The 19078-nt window shown below is 37.2% G+C and overlaps 2 protein-coding genes across 4 annotated transcripts in view; both read left to right on the forward strand.

The window, feature by feature from the left end:
* The first annotated feature begins 1170 nt into the window (after positions 1–1170).
* On the forward strand, positions 1171–5543 carry LOC128685043 (UPAR/Ly6 domain-containing protein cold). Its single transcript, XM_053771487.2, has 4 exons — positions 1171–1406; positions 2953–3075; positions 3537–3715; positions 5135–5543. Exons 1-4 carry the CDS (start codon positions 1355–1357, stop codon positions 5216–5218), a joined length of 438 nt encoding a protein of 145 aa, XP_053627462.1. The 5' UTR covers positions 1171–1354; the 3' UTR covers positions 5219–5543.
* Positions 5544–15818: 10275 nt separating this feature from the next.
* The window catches only part of Ythdf (YTH domain-containing family protein), a 75120-nt gene continuing 71860 nt past the window's right edge, over positions 15819–19078 (forward strand). For all 3 annotated transcript variants that reach the window (XM_053771486.2, XM_053771485.2, XM_070102408.1), the window contains exon 1: positions 15819–16007. Coding sequence is in view for 2 of the 3 variants with exons in the window: in XM_053771485.2 (XP_053627460.1) it covers positions 15956–16007 (52 nt within the window). In the remaining variant the exon portion in view is untranslated. The remainder of the gene's footprint in view (positions 16008–19078) is intronic.

Below are 19078 nucleotides of genomic sequence, written 5' to 3' on the forward strand. Positions count from 1 at the left end.
CCTAGGTTCTCTACACATATGCTGCTATGTATGATAATTCTATGTAACTGTATTGTGTATACCTGAATAAATTTACTTACTTACTTACTTAGAATTCACACAAATGATGCAAAATTAGGTGTAATTCGTTACATATAATTTGAATAGTCTTTGGTGATGCAGAGTATTTTGGACAGACTAAAACTGAGACACAAACCATGTAATATTATAAATCTGTACAACTTAAATTACATTATTTGTACGCTAAATTTAATATAATTTTCTTATGACATGGTTATTAAATGTTATGATTATTTTAGGTAACGTACTCTGTATATTACAATTACAATAATAGTAAGAAGAAATAGTTAAAAAATTGCATTGACGATTTTAGTTAAAATAATTATGATAAATGATAAATAATGAACTTCATTTCTATAAATAATGGTTCACCAGTGGTACAGAAAAGATGATATTATTGACATAATACATAAACAACCACTGGTTAATGCAGAACATTTCGGGCAGTCTTAAAATAGTGATTATGTCCCCTCTTGGCCTTTTCTCCTCTGAGATTGTCAGGTTCAGATCCTTCAGCCTCTCCCAGCAGAACATTTCTTTCAGTTATGGGACTGCCTCGGTTGCTAACATTTGAAACTCAAGTTTCTTCACTACTTGGCCGGGTGTGAGCCCCATGCTAGGGCTTTAAATCCTATTAACCAACTTTTATGGTATAATAATAAGACATTATCTCCTTTACAGTATAATAATGTTATCTCCTTTATAGTGTAATAATAAGATATTATCTCCTTTACAGTATAATAATAAGATGTTATCTCCTTTATAGTATAATAATAAGATATTATCTCCTTTACAGTATAAAATGTTATCTCCTTTATAGTATAATAATAAGATATTATCTCCTTTACAGTATAATAATATGTTATCTCCTTTATAGTATAATAAGAAGATATTATCTCCTTTGTAGTATAATAATAAGATATTAAAAGAACCCCAAAGGAAATAAGTCCCTGACTTTTTTTGTGTTATCCTGGGTTCTCTACACATATGCTGTTAGGTAATTGTATTTGTGTATTCCTGAATAAACTTACTAATAATCAACAGGTAGCCACACCTGCGCTACAATCAGTCGCTGGCAGTAATGATCGCCAAGTGTTGTTCGCCTTCACACGAAAACAAACGGAAGACGTTACCTTCCCGGAAGAAAACTTCTCTCGATTTTTTTTTTTTCGTTTTACCTGTCTTTATGGGCTTTTGAAAGGCTGCGCAGCGGTCGCAAAGATAATAATGTTACTGATGAGTTAACAGAGAAGAAGTGAATACAGAAGAACAAGGAATAACAAAGTTTTAAACTATGGCGGAAATGCCCGTTGTAATTACTTTGGTAGCGATCCTCTGTATCTCAGGTAATTTTATTATACATGGATTTTGTTCCTAAGTATTTATATATGCTAGTTGAATAATTCAAGTTTGATTGGACGTTTACTTTTAATCTTGAAATTCTGCAACAACATTCGTATTATCTTAAGCTGGTTTTTCTTTATTTAATGTTCTTGCAAATTACTCAGTTTACAATATTCCTTGTGCTGTATGACCCTTGTAGGTTTAGCGCTTGCCTCATTTTTTTATTATAATAATACAATATACTTTTTGTACCTTTTATTGTAACACTTTCACTTAGTTGAATTTACTTAGTTGTATTAATTTTATGGTTATGATCATGACTTGAGTTGTACTATTATAACTAGGCTGCTAATAATAAGATATTATAAGGACTCCCAGTGGAAATAAGTCACTGACTTTTTTTTTTTTTAGTTATCCTGGGTAATTTACACATGTTACATAATCACTTACAACTTGTTTGATTGTACTTCTGTGTAATTGAGACTAAATAAATTTACTTAACAGGCTTTATTCCCTAACTTAAAATGTATTTGCTCCAACTGTGAAGAGTAGGTGGTGGAGCACCAAGGAATTGGAGCCATCCTCCCTTTCCTTGGATCAAATCTGATTGCCTCCCATTCTCCATTCCCAATGGTTTGATAGTGTCCCCTCAGCTCATACACTGATGGTCTGAGGATTGATCCCTATCATGGGTGAAACATTGGGCATGTTTATACCTGCTGCCCCTTTTCACCTAGCAGTAAGTATTGTAGGTACCCCTGGATGTTAGTTGACTTGTGGGTCAAATCTCAAGGGAGTGCTATATTAAAGGATCTCGGTGAAAATGAGAGACAGTCCCAGATAATACAATAACCTAACTGGGTTATCCTGGGTTACTAACCCTCCGGGTTACTAATCCAAGTAGCATCTATAACACTTCCATGAATAAACAAAATTATGTGCTCTACCAGATAGTTTTATAGCTATCATCAGAGCTCACATTTTTCAGCATTTAATTAGTATGAAACATAAATGGACATTGAAACCTTAGTTTGGTTTGGCAAAGTTTACATATGTCTGTTATATTCATGATCAGTAACATCTTTTCTTTTGTAAGCTACTGGATGCAGATGCATCTTGTTCAGAATATCACATTTTGTTGATCATATCTGCAGTATGCTCTTTCAAATGGGTGAAAGGAGAAGAATTTTTTTTGGTTGATGAACTTACTGTTGATGCATCAAGACAGTTGTCTTCATAATAGTAGCTTTTGTCTCTTATTTCATTTTATTATGACCTGCGGCCTGGTCCCAGACCAGGCCGCTAGGGCGTTGACCCCCAAAACCCTCTCCAGGTTTCCTTCAGGTCTCCAGGTATATACATGCGACCTCGTATATTTAATAATTACTAATAAAGACTTTAACTTGAAATGTGGAGATAAACCATAGTTATATTAGCTGAGGTATAAAATTAACAAAATATTAATGTAATGGGTAATTTTTGTTTTAATTTTTTTAATTCCAAATATTTGTATTTAGTAAATGTTATAAAATAATTTATATATTGCAGGTGTGGCAGGTCAGAAGTGTTACGTTTGTAAAGATCAAGATGAGAACACAGGAAAGTGTGCCACCACTGTGGAATCTTGTGACTTTGGTGAAGATTATTGCCTTTCAGAAATTAAGTGGGGAAGTGAGTAGAGGATATTTTTATTGAGAGAAATGGGAAGCTTACTATATATTGCACAATGAATGGTTAGGTGCACTACATGATAATGAATTGGCTGTCCTGAAAAATATTTATAAATACATATTGAGTTTTTTATTAACCCGTAAACAGTCCAAACATATACGTATATACGTTTTTTCAACATTTGAAAGTATGTAAAAAAAGTAGATCTTCTCTTTGTTTTTTTACATTTGAAAATGTGTAAAAAAACGTAGATCTACTTTTGTAGCACTACACATGTGAACGTAGATCTGCTTGGACCGTTTACGGGTTAAATGCTTTTGGTTTAGTTTTAAAATGGGAAATTTTTTTAATCCAGTTGCTAGTCATTTTATGAACTTTAAGAAAATGATTTCCATGTATAGTAATTTGTATATAAATACATATTATATGTACTAGCTGTATTAAATTCTAAATTTCAACAGGCACACCTTATTGGCAAATCGGTGCCCCAATGCAGCACTTCATTAGCAAGCGCTGTGCTACAAAAGAAGACTGTGTTCAAACCATAAAAAAGTACATGCCAAACTGTCTGCGAATATGGTGGAAAGATTGGACATGTGCAGAGTGCTGTAAGGGAGACCGATGCAACTATTACATCACGGTTTGTATTGAAAATCATCTATGAAATGATATATGTACATAATAATGAACATGCAATTTTTAGCTTTGTGTTTTAGTTTGGTTCACAAGATGCAGTTGATCTCCACTTAACAAAAGTGCGGGGTTACTGAAAGTATTATTCAGAGGGCTAAAGAGGGTTTGTTGAGGTGGTTCAGACATTTAGAGAGGATGGAACAAAATAGAATAACTTAAAGGGCATATAAATCTGTTGTAGGAGGAGGTTGGGGTAGGGGTCATCCTATGAAAGGTCAGAGGGAGGGGGTAAATAAAGAGGTTTAGCATGTGAGGAGCTTAGACTTTCAGCAAGCGTACATGAGCATGTTAGAGAGGAGCAAGCAGAGAAAAGTGGTTTTTATGTTACGACATGCTGTTGGAGTGTGAGCAAGGTAACGTATGTGAAGGGATTCAGGCAAACTGGTTAGCTGGACTTCAGTCCTAGAGGTGATAAGTACAATGCCAGCACTCTCAAGGTGGGGTGGAGATACATTGCAGCTTTTGAACTAGAGTTTTGACATGTCTCTGGCAAGATAGTGATGGATTGAGTGATAATGAAAGGGTTTCTTATTTTTTGGGTCACCCTGCCTCAGTGGGAAATGGCCATTGTGTTTAGAAAAAAAAAAACATGCCAGAGTTTAACCTTAATTAATGTGTAGATCAACCCCTGATATTCCCCCCCCCCCAAAAAAAAAAAAAAAAAAAAAAAAATTACATATATATATATAAGTTTACCAAAGTTTTTGAGGAATATTAAGAGGTCAAATGATTCTACAGTAATTCTATATAAATGAACATTGCAGTAGACTCGTTTGCCCATGCTAGATGTGTCTTACACTCAGCCATTACACAAGACTAAAGGAACACTCCATTCAGACCACCATTACATCCAGCCTATCTCATCTGTGTACTTGTTCAACTTATTGTTAAACCTACCCTAGGTTAAGTGATCATTGGCAAGGCAGGCAGAAAGCAGGTAGGGCAGGGCAAAGTAGAGCAGGGTAGGGCATGATATGGCAAGGCAGAGCAGGCAGGGCAGTCCAGAGCAGATGTATCAAGGCAGAACAGGCCAGGACAGGGCAGACAATTTGGAAACAAAGGGGGACAAGTCTTTTGAGTACATAGCATAGTTGTGAATTTAACCCCTTCCTAATTGCTCCTCCCCCTCCTCCCAAAATATGAATTGGTTGTAGAATATTATTGTTCCACTCCCATCTCTGGTTATGTGTCTATAGGAAAATGCTAGTTGCCTAACAGGGTTTTCACTTGGATGTTTTGTCTGTTTACTATCTATAGGTCATTAAGTGGAGGTCAACTATATGTATATTTGCTTCAGCATTGCTTGCTTTAAAAGTTTAATATGCCTCCCCTCTTTATTTTTTAAAACCAGTCTTTATAATTACAGTTAGGCTCATCATCACAAAACTCCAACATGATGTTAATACTGGTGGCTGGAATGTTGACAGCACTGCTGCCTCGGATCACATGAGCCACCACTGTATGTCCAACTACATAAGAGTAAAAAAAAATACTGGTCAGTGGCACAAATTAACCCAGATGGAGAAAATATAATGAAAGGTAATAAGAGTAGTGTATATTTTGGCCTCACACAGCACCCTTCTTCAAACTGTTGAAGATGCCTCGGTGTGATACCAAATTATGCAGTACTTGTCACCAATGACAATTTGTGTTTATAAGAAATTATGTAATGTAATCTGTTAGTAGTCCTGGGGATTATCTTCTCCATGGCCAGGTCTCGGATCAAGCCTTCTGAGTTGGAAAAGAAATATTATAGAAATAAGGACTATTAAGAAGCATGTAGGAAAATAAAGGTATGTGTATACTGAGTGTAAGTTAAGGTTGGTAGGATTACCTGTCATCTTAGGTTATCAGGGAAAAGAAAGGAAAGATCAGCAGTTCCCTAAGAGAGAAAAAAAAAACTACAGGTTTATATGTCACACTCATTGGACAGGACCATAGTACCTACTTGGATGGTTGCTGTCTACCAACCTATTACCTACTGTGGAACAAGAAGGCATATTACATAACCATTAAAAAAAGATTATTCAGGGATACTTTGTGATTTGCAACCAATTCCATCCATTACTCTAGTGTATACTATAATTAAAAGTGAGTCCTGTATACTGTATGTACAGGTATCTCGTATATTTTTAGTATTCATTTTTAAAATAATGTCCATAATATTTACCATATTTTATTCAGTTAATTTTTGTATAATGAACCCGTGTCATTTGTAATATTTACCATATTGAACAGTTTTTAAAACTGTACATTAAGATTTATCGCATGCAATAACTGATAGACTGAAAAGTTTTCAAATGCTGACTAGCTTTTACTTTTAAATTTTTAATGGGAATTATGAAAGTAATTAAGAGTTTCCAGTTTACATATTAAGGTATCACCATAATTAATTTAATGTACAGTATTGTATTTCTGTATTTAAGGACTTCACTTAAATATTTTTGCTAAAATTTTAAACTAGATAAAAATCTGATATAGAACCTAAACTGTGTTGCTTAATCTTTTAAGTATCAAAGGGGTAAATATACTGTACTGTAATGTGAAATACTACTTGTTTATGCTATATTAAAAAGTAGAAATTTTATATTCTGGCATCAAAGGAATAACATTTTTAAAAAGTGCCTTTTTTTTTTTTTTTTTTTTTTTTTTTTTTTTTTTTTGGCCTTGAAGTTAGTGTAGACCTACACTATTACACTTGTACCTAACATTATTATTAGTATATCCTAAACCCATAGGGAACATACATCTGGGGGAAATGGGAAGCAATTGGGTTTGATCCAAGGAAGGGGAGGTCAAGTTCAATTTTTTGCATTGAGAGCCCTTCACTTACATAGGAACCTCCCTAGAGGGTACCTTAACTGTGGGAAGTTATTGCTCATAAATGTAAGGGTGAAGGGTGCATGATCTGAGGAATTGAAGCTATCCTTCCCTTCCTTGGATCAAACCTGATTATCTCATTTTGCAGGTGTTGTATGGCCCTTATGGGGTTGGTGCTCCTTGTCAGTATATAAACTAATTTGGGTCAGGCATACTAGAATCATCTTCCAGGTCAGCCATGGTCAGTGTTTGTGGTTTTCTCTGAAAATGTGTTATTTGCTCTTGCAAGACTTTAAATTTAGCTTTGCAGCAACTGGAACACTTTTTCAAAACACTATACTAGTGTGGTACCTGGATGCTGGTGAAGAATTTTTGATCCAAGAAATTGGAGCTACACTTTCCTTACTTGGATCAAACCTGATTACTTCCCATTTCCAATTCAGTGCATGATCCTTGCAAATTTAGAAACCCCCTATGAATATAATGATGTACCAATTTACATGTTTTTTATTATATAATATAATTTTGTATGCAATCCTGTATATCATTATCATTCTGTATATCGGTATCACAGTTTTTTGTGAGTGACAGATTTTAGCCTAGGTATGAGAGAATAAGTCTATGCCATGGGTTTGTGCAGTGTAAAAAATAATCCTGCCCCACCCACCCAGTGCAGAACAAGAACAGTCAACCTCTGATTCTGCATTTGGGTAAAAAAAAAATGCAACTTTGGGGCATTTTCATTTTTTTTTTCTTAGTGCCAACAGGTAGACCAGAAGACATTATTGAAAATGAACAAGATTTGGTCTGTTTAAGACCAGAAGAGGTCTGAGTAGGCATTGAAATGACGATTTTGAGTGGTTTTTGGGGGTAAGGGTGGGGCTTCCCTTATCCTTACCCAGTCTTTTTTTTTTATATTAGGTCCAGGTCTCCAGGTCTGCTTCATTTACTGGGATGGCCTAAACCATGACCAGGTATTCTTAGTTATGGTTTATCAGCTGAAAAATTTGGAGAAAACATTGCATTTTTTCTGATGATGGATTCAATATGGAGGGTGAGTGTTATATAGATGTTCTGGGGGATGTGATTAATAAACAGGAGGACAGTTGTTTTTGTGACTGGAATACTATCAGAATTTGTTAAAAATAGTTAAAAACTGTCCAATTACCAAATTCTGGGCAATCTAACTTTTCTCTTTTCCCTTGGGAGGTTCCAGTAGTTTGTGTCTGTTCTTCCCCACTGCCATGTTCAAAACCTCAAATACCTACAGTGGCTTCTCGGCCCCTTTTTGTTAACCACTTCCGGTCTCATTCTCGTGCCGTTGCAGTTTACTCTGACGGTTCTGAATCCTCTGACAGTGTCGGGTTTGCAGCATTTTTCCCAGACAGTGTTGTGTGAGGTCATTTATTAGACTTGGCTATCATTTTCACAGCTGAACTGCATGCAATTCTCATAGTGGTTATCCGTATTGTGTCCAGGCCTAGGTCAACATTTGTGGTAGTTTCGGACTCCTTTAGTGCTTTACAAGGCATTCATGAAATTTAATTTGCCTCATCCCTTGGTTCTTTGTATACAACTTTGGTTGTTCCACATTTCTAGCAAAAACAAAGAAATCTTTTTCTGCTGGGTCCCTGGTCATGTTGATGTTCAGGGCAATGAGTAGGCAGACTGTTGCATGGTCAGCAGTACACGACCTTCCAGTTGCATATGGAGGTATTCCATTCTCAGATTATTTTGCTATAATCTCTAGCCACCTTTGCAACTGTTGGCAACAATGTTGGTCTGAATTCATTTAAAACAAATTACACTCTGTATCAAGCCGAGATTAGGATCCTGGGCGTTGTCTTATCGTTGATGCCGTGGTTGGGAGACTGTGCTTTCCCGTCTTCACATCAGGCACACACGTCTCACTTATGGGTATTTTGTGGAGCGGCTCCCAGTTCCAGTGTGCAAATTGTCAGTTCCCATTTTCGGTTTGCCATATTCTATTGGACTGTCCTATCAGCAAGCACAGAATTTACCTCCATCGTCGTCACCACTCTAACACCCTTACTTTATCTTTCCTCCTAGCCGACAGCCCCAGTTTTATTACACGGCCTTTGATTATACTTCCTTTAGGACAACTCGCTGCCCTTACTAACTGTTATACTCTTCACCCATATTGATCTCTGATCAGGCATATTAAATCTTTTAGCACATCCCATCTGCAGCGCTGTATGGGTTTAGCACTTGGTTATTCTTCTGTCTTTCAACACACCAGCCGTATCCCACCAAGGCAGGGTGGCCCAAAAGGAAAAATGAAAGTTTCTCCTTTTACATTTAGTAATATATACAGGAGAAGAGGTTACTAGCCCCTTGCTCCCGGCATTTTAGCTGCCTCTTACAACACACATGGCTTACGGAGGAAGAATTCTATTCCACTTCCCCATGGAGATAAGAGGAAATAAACAAGAATAAGAACTTGATAAATTAGACACATGTGCAACTCTTGGGTATCTTTATTGAGGAAACGTTTCGCCACACAGTGGCTTCATCAGTCCATACATAGGAGAAACTTGAAGAACAGGAGGAGAATGAGGTAATCAGTCCCTCAACCTTGAGTCGATGTGTTCAGTCCATCAATCTTGAATAGAATACGGCATATGAGCTGAGAAGCAGCTTATAAACCGTATGGCAGGAGAGGTGCAGCAGTCATAGGTGGTGTCACATTTGTTCAATGTGACACCACCAAGTTTCTCCTACGTATGGACTGATGAAGCCACTGTGTGGCGAAACGTTTCCTCAATAAAGATACCCAAGAGTTGCACATGTGTCTAATTTATCAACATGTCGGTTCTCTGAACCATTCATCTACAAAGAATAAGAACTAGAAAGAAAAAAGAAGAAAACCCAGAGGGGTGTGTATATATATGCTTGTACATGTATGTGTAGTGTGACCTAAGTGTAAGTAGAAGTAGCAAGACATACCTGAAACCTTGTATATTTATGAGACAGAAAAATGGACACCAGCAATCCTACCATCATGTAAAACAATTACAGGCTTTCATTTTACACTCACTTGGCAGGACGGTAGTACCTCCCTGGGTGGTTGCTGTCTACCAACCTACTACCTTGGTTATGTTTATAATAATAAATGAACAAACTGAAGTCTGAATAATTTTGTTTAGAAAAAAAAAAAAGACCTGGTCTTTGAAAATTTTTGTGGAGTCCGAATGAGCTGACTTGTTTAAAATTCAGTTGTACAAAAGCTTTACAGGAAAGCCCTGTTTCAAAAGTGCTTTGAAGTGACCACCTGACAGTGACCTAACTCTCATAGGCTTTTGGAAGAGTCAGTTCAACATCCTCCAGTGTGAGGCTGGGAAACACTGTTTCAGACATTGAACTTTTCACAGTTCAAACACCACCTAGGAACCAATTAAGTTCAAACACCGGACTTCCACTGTATATGTATTTGTGACCCCTCAAATTAGGCTCCTTGATGCTGGTGGAGGTCTCTTGATCCAAGGAATTGGATCTGCCCTCCACTTCCTTGGATTGAACCCGAGTGCCTCCCGTTACCGCCAGGTACTGTCTGAGCCCAATGGGTATATCGTTGCCCCATGAATGTAATAAAAACACCATAATAAATTTGCAGATAAATATAAAGTAATATCTTTTATTGAAATATTGGTTTTCTCCCATTAAGAGTTCAACAGCCTCATTAAAAAGCTGCCTTGTGAGGAGTTTTATGAATATAATCTTACATTTTTCTTCTTTTTTGTGTGTGTGTGTCTCCTGTACTTCATCTAATGTTTGATAGCCCCAAATATGATTCATTGCCCAGTTTTCCACGAGTAGTTTTTTCACTCAATCTTAAGATTTTAATGTCATACAGTAGAATTTCGTAATGTGTAGGAGTGAAAAATAGGTCAAAATACTGTGGCTGGAACATTACACAAATAACCTTCACTTGGGACAAACTTATGATGTCCTTAGTTTGTCTCCTAAATGCAGGTTTTTTATGTATAGGAGTGATCAGGGTGTTGATCTCTGTCTTACCATGGATATATGTATATATATCCAGAGACTAAACTTTGTCACATAATCATCCTTTGTGGCTCTTCTCACATTTTGATTCACATCTGGATAGCTCTATAATGAAAGTTTATTTGTAAAAGTAGTATACAGTCTATTCCTCATAATTTTCTCCATTCATATTAATGGTATACAATACAAACAAGTTGGTGACTAAGACATGTGCAACACTTGGCTGTCTTTATTGCTGAAACATTTTGTTTGCGGAACAAGCATGCATGCATATAAAAATATATATATATATATATATATATATATATATATATATATATATATATATCAATACATATATATATATATATATTTTTTTTTTTTTTTTTTTTTCAACAAACCGGCCGTATCCCACCAAGGCAGGGTGGCCCAAAAAGAAAAACGAAAGTTTCTCTTTTTAAATTTAGTAATTTATACGGGAGAAGGGGTTACTAGCCCCTTGCTCCTGGCATTTTAGTCGCCTCTTACAACACGCATGGCTTACGGAGGAAGAATTCTGTTCCACTTCCCCATGGAGATAAGAGGAAATAAACAACAACAAGAACTAGAAAGAAAATAGAAGAAAACCCAGAGGGATGTGTATATATACATATATATGCTTGTACATGCATGTGTAGTGTGACCTAAGTGTAAGTAGAAGTAGCAAGACGTACCTGAAATCTTGCATGTTTATGAGACAGAAAAAAAGGACACCAGCAATCCTACCATCATGTAAAACAATTACAGGCTTTCGTTTTACACTCACTTGGCAGGACGGTAGTACCTCCCTGGGCGGTTGCTGTCTACCAACCTACTACCTAGAATATATATATATATATATATATATATATATATATATATATATATCTTCTTCTTTCTTTCAACACACCAGCCGTATCCCACCGAGGCGGGGTGGCCCAAAAGGAAAAACAAAAGTTTCTCCTTTCACATTTAGTAATATATACAGGAGAAGGGGTTACTAGCCCCTTGCTCCTGGCATTTTAGTCGCCTCTTACAACACGCATAGCTTACGGAGGAAGAATTCTGTTCCACTTCCCCATGGAGATAAGAGGAAATAAACAAGAACAAGAGCTAGTAAGAAACTAGAAGAAAACCCAGAGGGGTGTGTATACATATGCTTGTACATGTATGTGTAGTGTGACCTAAGTGTAAGCAGAAGTAGCAAGACGTACCTGAAACCTTGCATATTTATGAGACAGAAAAAAAGGACACCAGCAATCCTACCATCATGTAAAACAATTACAGGCTTTCGTTTTACACTCACTTGGCAGGACGGTAGTACCTCCCTGGGCGGTTGCTGTCTACCAACCTACTACCTAGAATATATATATATATATATATATATATATATATATATATATATATATATATATATATATATATATAATTTTTTTTTTTTTTCAACAAGTCGGTCGTCTCCCACCGAGGCAGGGTGACCCAAAAAAAAAAAAAAGAAAATACTTTCATCATCATTCAACACTTTCACCACACTCACACATTATCACTGCTTTTGCAGAGGTGCTCAGAATACAACAGTTTAGAAGCATATACGTATAGAGATACACAACATATCCCTCCAAACTGCCAATATCCCAAACCCCTCCTTTATATATATATATATATATATATATATATATATATATATATATATATATCTCCTCGGTGGGAGACGACCAACTTGTTGAAAAAAAAAAATATATATATATTTATTTATTTATTTATTTATTTATTTATTTATTTATTTATTTAACACGTTTGCCATTTCCCACCAAGGCAGGGTGACCCAAAAGAAAGAAAACCCCAAAAAGAAAGAAAAAACTTTAATTATCAGTCAACACTTTCACCATCACACACACAATCACTGTCTTTGCAGAAGCGCCCAGATACGACAGTTTAGGTAGTCACTCCAAAGTGCCAATATCCCAAACCCCTCCTTTAAAGTGCAGGCATTGTACTTCCCATTTCCAGGACTCGAGTCCGGCTAACCGGTTTCCCCGAATCCCTACACAAAATATTACCCTGCTGACGCTTCAACAGCTCATCAGGTCCCAAAAACCATTCGTCTCCATTCATTCCTATCTAACACACTCACGCACACTCACTAGAAAATCAAGACACTTGCCCACAAAACCTCCTTCATTTGCAAAAGAATTTCCTTCTTCATTTGCAACAGAAATCATTAATGCTCTTAAGCTGAGAGTGACCTAGTAGTGACCAGCGAAGAGGCGGGACCAGCAGCTGTGACTTGACCCCTGCAGCCACATAGGTGAGTCCATTCGTACATCATAAAATATTCTGTATAGTGAGTTAGATGATGAACTAATCATGTTTCATCACTTCTTGTAATGAGACAACCAAGTAGAATCAACAAAGCCTCTGTACACATTATATACACAATTACACTTGGTTGTCTTATTGCAAGATTTGGTGAAACATAACTGGCACCTTATCTACCTCACTATATTTGATATAATATTCTATAACCAGTTCATCATTTACCTCATTATATGGTAGGATATTTTATGACGTGTGTATACCTGGAGAGGGTTTCGGGGGTCAGTACCTTCATTGCCTGGTCTGTGACCAAGCCTCATAGTGGATCAGGGCCTGATCAACCAGACTTACTTTTGGCAACATGCAACCTGACGTATGAACCACAGCCCAGCTGGTCAGGTACTAACTTTAGGTGCCTGTCCAGTGCCTTCTTGAAGACAGCCAGGGGTCTATAGGTAATCCCCCTTATGTATGCTGGGAGGCAGTTGAGCTGTCTTGGGCCCCTGACACTTATTATGTTGTCTCTTATGCTAGTGGAGCCCCAGCTTTTCATTGGGGAGATGTTGCATTGTCTGCTGAGTCTTTGCTTTCATAGGGAGTGATTTTCGTGTGCAAGTTTAGTACTAATCCTGCTAGGATTTTCCAAGTGTATAAAATCATGTATCTCTCCCACCTGCATTCTAGGGAGTACAGGTTGAGGAACTTTAAGCATTCCCAGTAATTGAGGTGTTTTATCATACTCATGTGTGCCGTGAAGGTTCTCTGTACATTTTCTAGGTCAGCAATTTCATCTGCCTTTAAAAGTGCTGTTAATGTGCAGCAATATTACAGCCTAGATAGAACAAGCGACCTGAAAAATGTCGTCATGGGCTTAGCATCTTATTATCCATCCTGTCATTTTTCTAGCAGATGCGATTAATACAGTGTTGTGATCTTTGAAGGTGAGATCCTCTGACATTCTCTCTCCCAGGTCCTTTACATTAGTTTTTCACTTTATTGTGTAGTTGGAATTTGTTTTATACTTTGATACAGTTTTAATTTCTTCGTGTTTTCCATATTGGAGTAATTGAAATTTCTCATCATTGAACTTAACACTTTTTTCTGCGGCCCATTTAAAGATTTGGTTGATGCCCACCTGGAGTCTTGCAGTGTCTTCAGTGGAGGACACTATCATGCAGATTCGGGTGTCATCTGCAACGGAAGACACAAGGCTGTGGCTTACAGGATGGGGGCGAGTATTGTGCCTTGTAGAACAGAGCTTTTCACCATAGCCGCCTCAGACTTTACTGTTTACTACTATTTGTGTTCTGTTTGTTAGGAAATTATAGATCCATCTACCAACTTTTCTCATTATTCCTTTATCACGCATTTTGTGCGCTATTACACCATGGTCACACTTGTCGAAGGATTTTGCAAAGTCTTTGTATAATACATCTCTGTTTTGTTTGTCTTCTAGAGTATCCAGGACCTTGTCATAGTGGTCCAGTAGCTGGGACAGGCAGGGGCGACCTGCTCTAAACCCATGTTGCCCTGGGTTGTGTAGCTGATGGGTATCTAGATGGGTGGCAATCTTGCTTCTTAGAACCCTTTCAAAGATTTTTATTTGAAAGGGTTATAAAAAGCAAGATTGCCACCCAAGAAGGGGAGGGCAAGTCAAGTTTCTCAAATCAAGAGCCCTTCACCAGCAGCAAGGTACCTCCCCTCACGAGCAGCAAAGTACCTCCCCTCACCAGCATCAAGGAAACTCCCCTCACTAGCATCAAGGAACCTCCCCTCACTAGCATCAAGGAACTTCCCCTCACCAGCATCAAGGAACCTCCCCTCACCAGCATCAAGGTACCTCTCACCAGCATCAAGGAACTTCCCCTCACTAGCATCAAGGAACCTCCCCTCGCTAGCATCAAGGAACCTCCCCTTGCTAGCATCAAGGAACCTCCCCTCACTAGCATCAAGGAACCTCCCCTTGCTAGCATCAAGGCACCTCCCCTTGCTAGCATCAAGGAACCTCGCCTTGCTAGCATCAAGGAACCTCCCCTTGCTAGCATCAAGGTACCTCCCCTTGCTAGCATCAAGGTACCTCCCCTTGTTAGCATCAAGGAACCTCCCCTTGTTAGCATCAAGGAACCTCCCCTTGTTAGCATCAAGGAACCTCCCCTTGTTAGCATCAAGGAACCTCCCCTTGCTAGCATCAAGGTACCTCCCCTTGCTAGCATCAAGGAACCTCCCCTTGCTAGCATCAAGGAACCTCCCCTCACTAGCATCAAGGAACCTCCCCTCACTAGCATCAAGGAACCTCCCCTCACTAGCATCAAGGAACCTCCCCTCACCAGCATCAAACAACTTCCCTTGACTAGCATCAAGGAACCTCCCCTCACCAGCATCAAACAACTTCCCTTGACTAGCATCAAGGAACCCCTCTTGAGGGGAACAAGAAAACTTTACATGCTGCTTCTTTCTGTCCAGTTAAGTTCATTCAGGTACAATTACACAGTAGCATATGGTTATCTAGGATACCCCCCCCCCCCCCCCAAAAAAAAAAAAAGCGACTTTATTTCCACTGGGGTCCTTGTTTATGGTTTCCTAGTCACGATAAAAGCTATCTGATTTTATATAAGCAGTCACGGCGATAGATAACTAGGTTAGAGAGAAAGAAAAAAAACTGCGAGATACACGTGGAGAGTGAGGCACCTCCTTGCTGTAGTGTAGAGACCTCGTGAATGACCTCTTGTAATACTCCCACTCAACTCTTGCTATCGTCATCTGGTTGTCTGCTCTCTCTCCAGCGCCCATCATATGTTCTAACTACATCTTCAGAACCTCTAGCAAATATTCTTAGTCTGCTAACTGGATTTTGTTTGCCTGGAGAACCTTTCTGCGCCACCTATCGGCCACTGGTTGTGTGTGTTTTTCTGGCAGTTATTGGCTGATATCGAGCCCTCCAACTAACATGGCCGCATGAATTAGTGAGGAATTTGTGGACTGAAAGACAGATTTATACAGTGTGTGACTATTCAAAAGTGACAGTTTTATGTACGCTGGACAGTCTGATATGCAGCGAATGAAAGGACAAGGAACCTCAGGTTGGTTTACATGTGATCATGGCAGTGGAAGTGATCAGCTTTGGTGTTTGTGTTTTGAGTTGTGATTGTGGAGATTCATGCTGCTGTTTTTGTGCCTATCAACACAACCTGTGCTTCAAACGAGGTTCAGAAGACCAAGCAAGTGAGATAAGGGGCGACAAATGGGGTAGTGTAAGCGTTGGGGAAGTGAAACCTGTGTGGGTAATGGGGGCTTGGCCGAGCCGGGAGGAATGACGGCCATTCACCTCCTGCCCCAAATATTGCGTGTGTACTGGGGACTCTGCTGTATGATACTTCCTGCAAGTATCCCTGGGCTGGCACCTTGGTGAAGCCTGTGTTGGCACTCGACTCACACCAAGGCTTCCCTTGGACACCCCAACACAAATTCTTTCTCCATGATGTTGATCCTATTGGTGACAGTGTTTTGTGTTGTGCCTATATTATCACCTCTAAGTTATTTGTTAAATTATACTCATTAGTTTAGTGTCTTTACTCATAATATATTTCCCTTTGTCTGATCACTGAGAGCTAAACATTTCTTAAAGCATATGTGAATCTCATAAAATTTGTTTAAAGTTAAAATTGTAGATAATATGGCTGTACTGGAGTTGAGATTGATCATTTGGTTATTTTCCTGGATTAATTGAGCAGTTCTTCACTTGAAATGTGAAGGTTTAACTTGATAAAGTTTCTATTAAATAACAAAAACAATAGATATTGGATAACAGGTACAATGTTGAGCTTTAAGTAAACTTCTTTAGGTACAGGTAAACTTAAGTAAAGTTATCATACATAGTTTAAATTAACCTGATATCTATGCAGGCTTATTAGAGCGATTTAAAAAAATGCAGTTAGTGAAATTATGATAGCACAAAGGAATAAATAAATATCATGGACACATGAGTTATGATAATTCATGATCAGATAGAATCTGGTTCATGGTATTTTCTGACCATCTAGGATCTAGTTTATGAGAATTACTCACCAAATAGAATCTCATTTATGAGAATTTCTTGGCAGGTGGAATTTGATTTAAGTTAATTTCTGACCAAATGGAATCAGATTTTTGATCATTTCTGAACAGATGGAATTTTGTTTATATTAGTTCCTCACGAGATGTCAGGAAATTTAACATGACTATTTCTGACCAAGTGGCAGATGGACTTTGGTTTATGATCATAACTCACCAGCTGTCAGTTGGAATTTGGTTTAGAATAATTTCTCACCAGATATCAGATGGAACCCCTCTATTATAATTACTGACACAATGCCTGGTGGACTGGTTTATAATAAAAACCAACCAGCTGCTAGGTGGAATCTGGTTAATGATCATTACTGAATAAATGTCAAATCTGTTCTGAATTTTGACTGTTTCTGACCAGATGGCAGATGAACTCTGGCTGTATGTCAGGTAACATATCTTATCTCTTAATATAAAAATAATAATATAAAAATAATAATAATGAAGAAAAATAGACAGAGCTCCACAAAACTCTGTTCTGGGTAGCCTGAAAATACGTATGGCATTTTATTTTTTTTTCTCTTGCTTATACTGATTGTAGTTACATTGACTCATAAATGTCAGGATAAGCACTTGGGCATGTGGTTGCTGTAGTCCAGTTAGCAAATGCTCATTAAACATTATCTTAATGTCATGATTTGGAAAAATAATCATTTGTGGGAGGATTAATTTCATTAGTAGTTTCTGAAATCTGATCTTACATAATTTATTTAAGACTGACCGCTGCAATTCATGATGTAAGTAGCATTATACAGTATACCAGTAATTATTGTAATAATGTTAAAATTTATTTTCATCTTTTCATAGTACAGGTACTGTTGGTGATTTTTGGTCAGTCTCATAAAGACTTTAATGAGAATATTTGGAAACTTAATTTGCCTGAAATGTATGGCATAATTAGTGGCTTTCTTTTGTGCCTACCAATGTTTTATAATATATAAACTACATTATTTGTACCACATAAAGAAATAAAAATTTGTATTTTGTTTGAGCATTAATTGTTTGCATTTAATCTTTAATAAATAAATTAATAAATTAAGAGGTATTTAATTTGGGAAAATATATTATTGAAAATTCATTTGTAATGTATTAATGTCAGTCTTCTTACTCAAGAATGTTTAACTTTTTACACAAGTAATATTTTACTATATTTGGCTAACTAGCCAAAAGCAGAAAATTTATGTAGCACTGGACCTTGTCATAAATATTTAAAATTTTTGTTACGTTATTCTCAAGATACTAATTAAAATCTTGCACTCCACTTACAAATTCAGAAAATGAACCTTATCTCAAGCTTATTTTATAAGCTTTAAAAATGAAATTATAGAATGTGTCCTCTTTTGTTGGGGTATGTTTGTCTTGAGTACCATAAAGGTCTATCTTGCTAGCATAATACATACATACTCTGAGTGATACAAGTGTGGATAGCCTTTTTGGCAAGTGTTAAACAACTTGTAATTAAATTTAGGGTCAGTAGATATTTTCTTTCTTGATTTGTTTTTCTTTTCCTCTGCAAATTTATAACCCTTATTAAAGGCTGCCTCTCGTAACATTAGGATTTTCTGGTCCCACCTCTTGTACAAGATAATATTGTTATGCTTTTATTTAAATCAACTATGTTCTCATGTCTGAAATATTGAGAAAGAAAGATTGAGAGCGAGATTTTTTTTATTTCTTATCACTGCATAATACAGTATACAACAAGCAAAGCAAAAGCCAAGCTCTAAGAATTACACAGTGTTACAACAGATTACAGCATATCTAATTCATTAAAAATAAAATAATTTTATAGTAGTTTAAAAAGGTATGAGTGCAACTAATTTATGAATTTGCAGTTTAATTCAGTAGGACTTATTTGTAGACTATTTCATCATGCATGGATATTAAAGTTGGGTAAAATGATTAATCTGTAAAATTCTCAGTAAAATAGCTGTCTGAATGAAGAGGATTTAAACATATGGTATAACATGGGGTAGTAGATAAAAATGGAAACAAGAAGTACATGAGGATGAATAAGGGCGAAGACTTGGCAAGTAGGTTTCAGGATATG

The sequence above is a fragment of the Cherax quadricarinatus genome, chromosome 5 (genome assembly GCF_038502225.1).
Source record: "Cherax quadricarinatus isolate ZL_2023a chromosome 5, ASM3850222v1, whole genome shotgun sequence".
Classification (NCBI taxonomy): Eukaryota; Metazoa; Arthropoda; class Malacostraca; order Decapoda; family Parastacidae; genus Cherax; species Cherax quadricarinatus.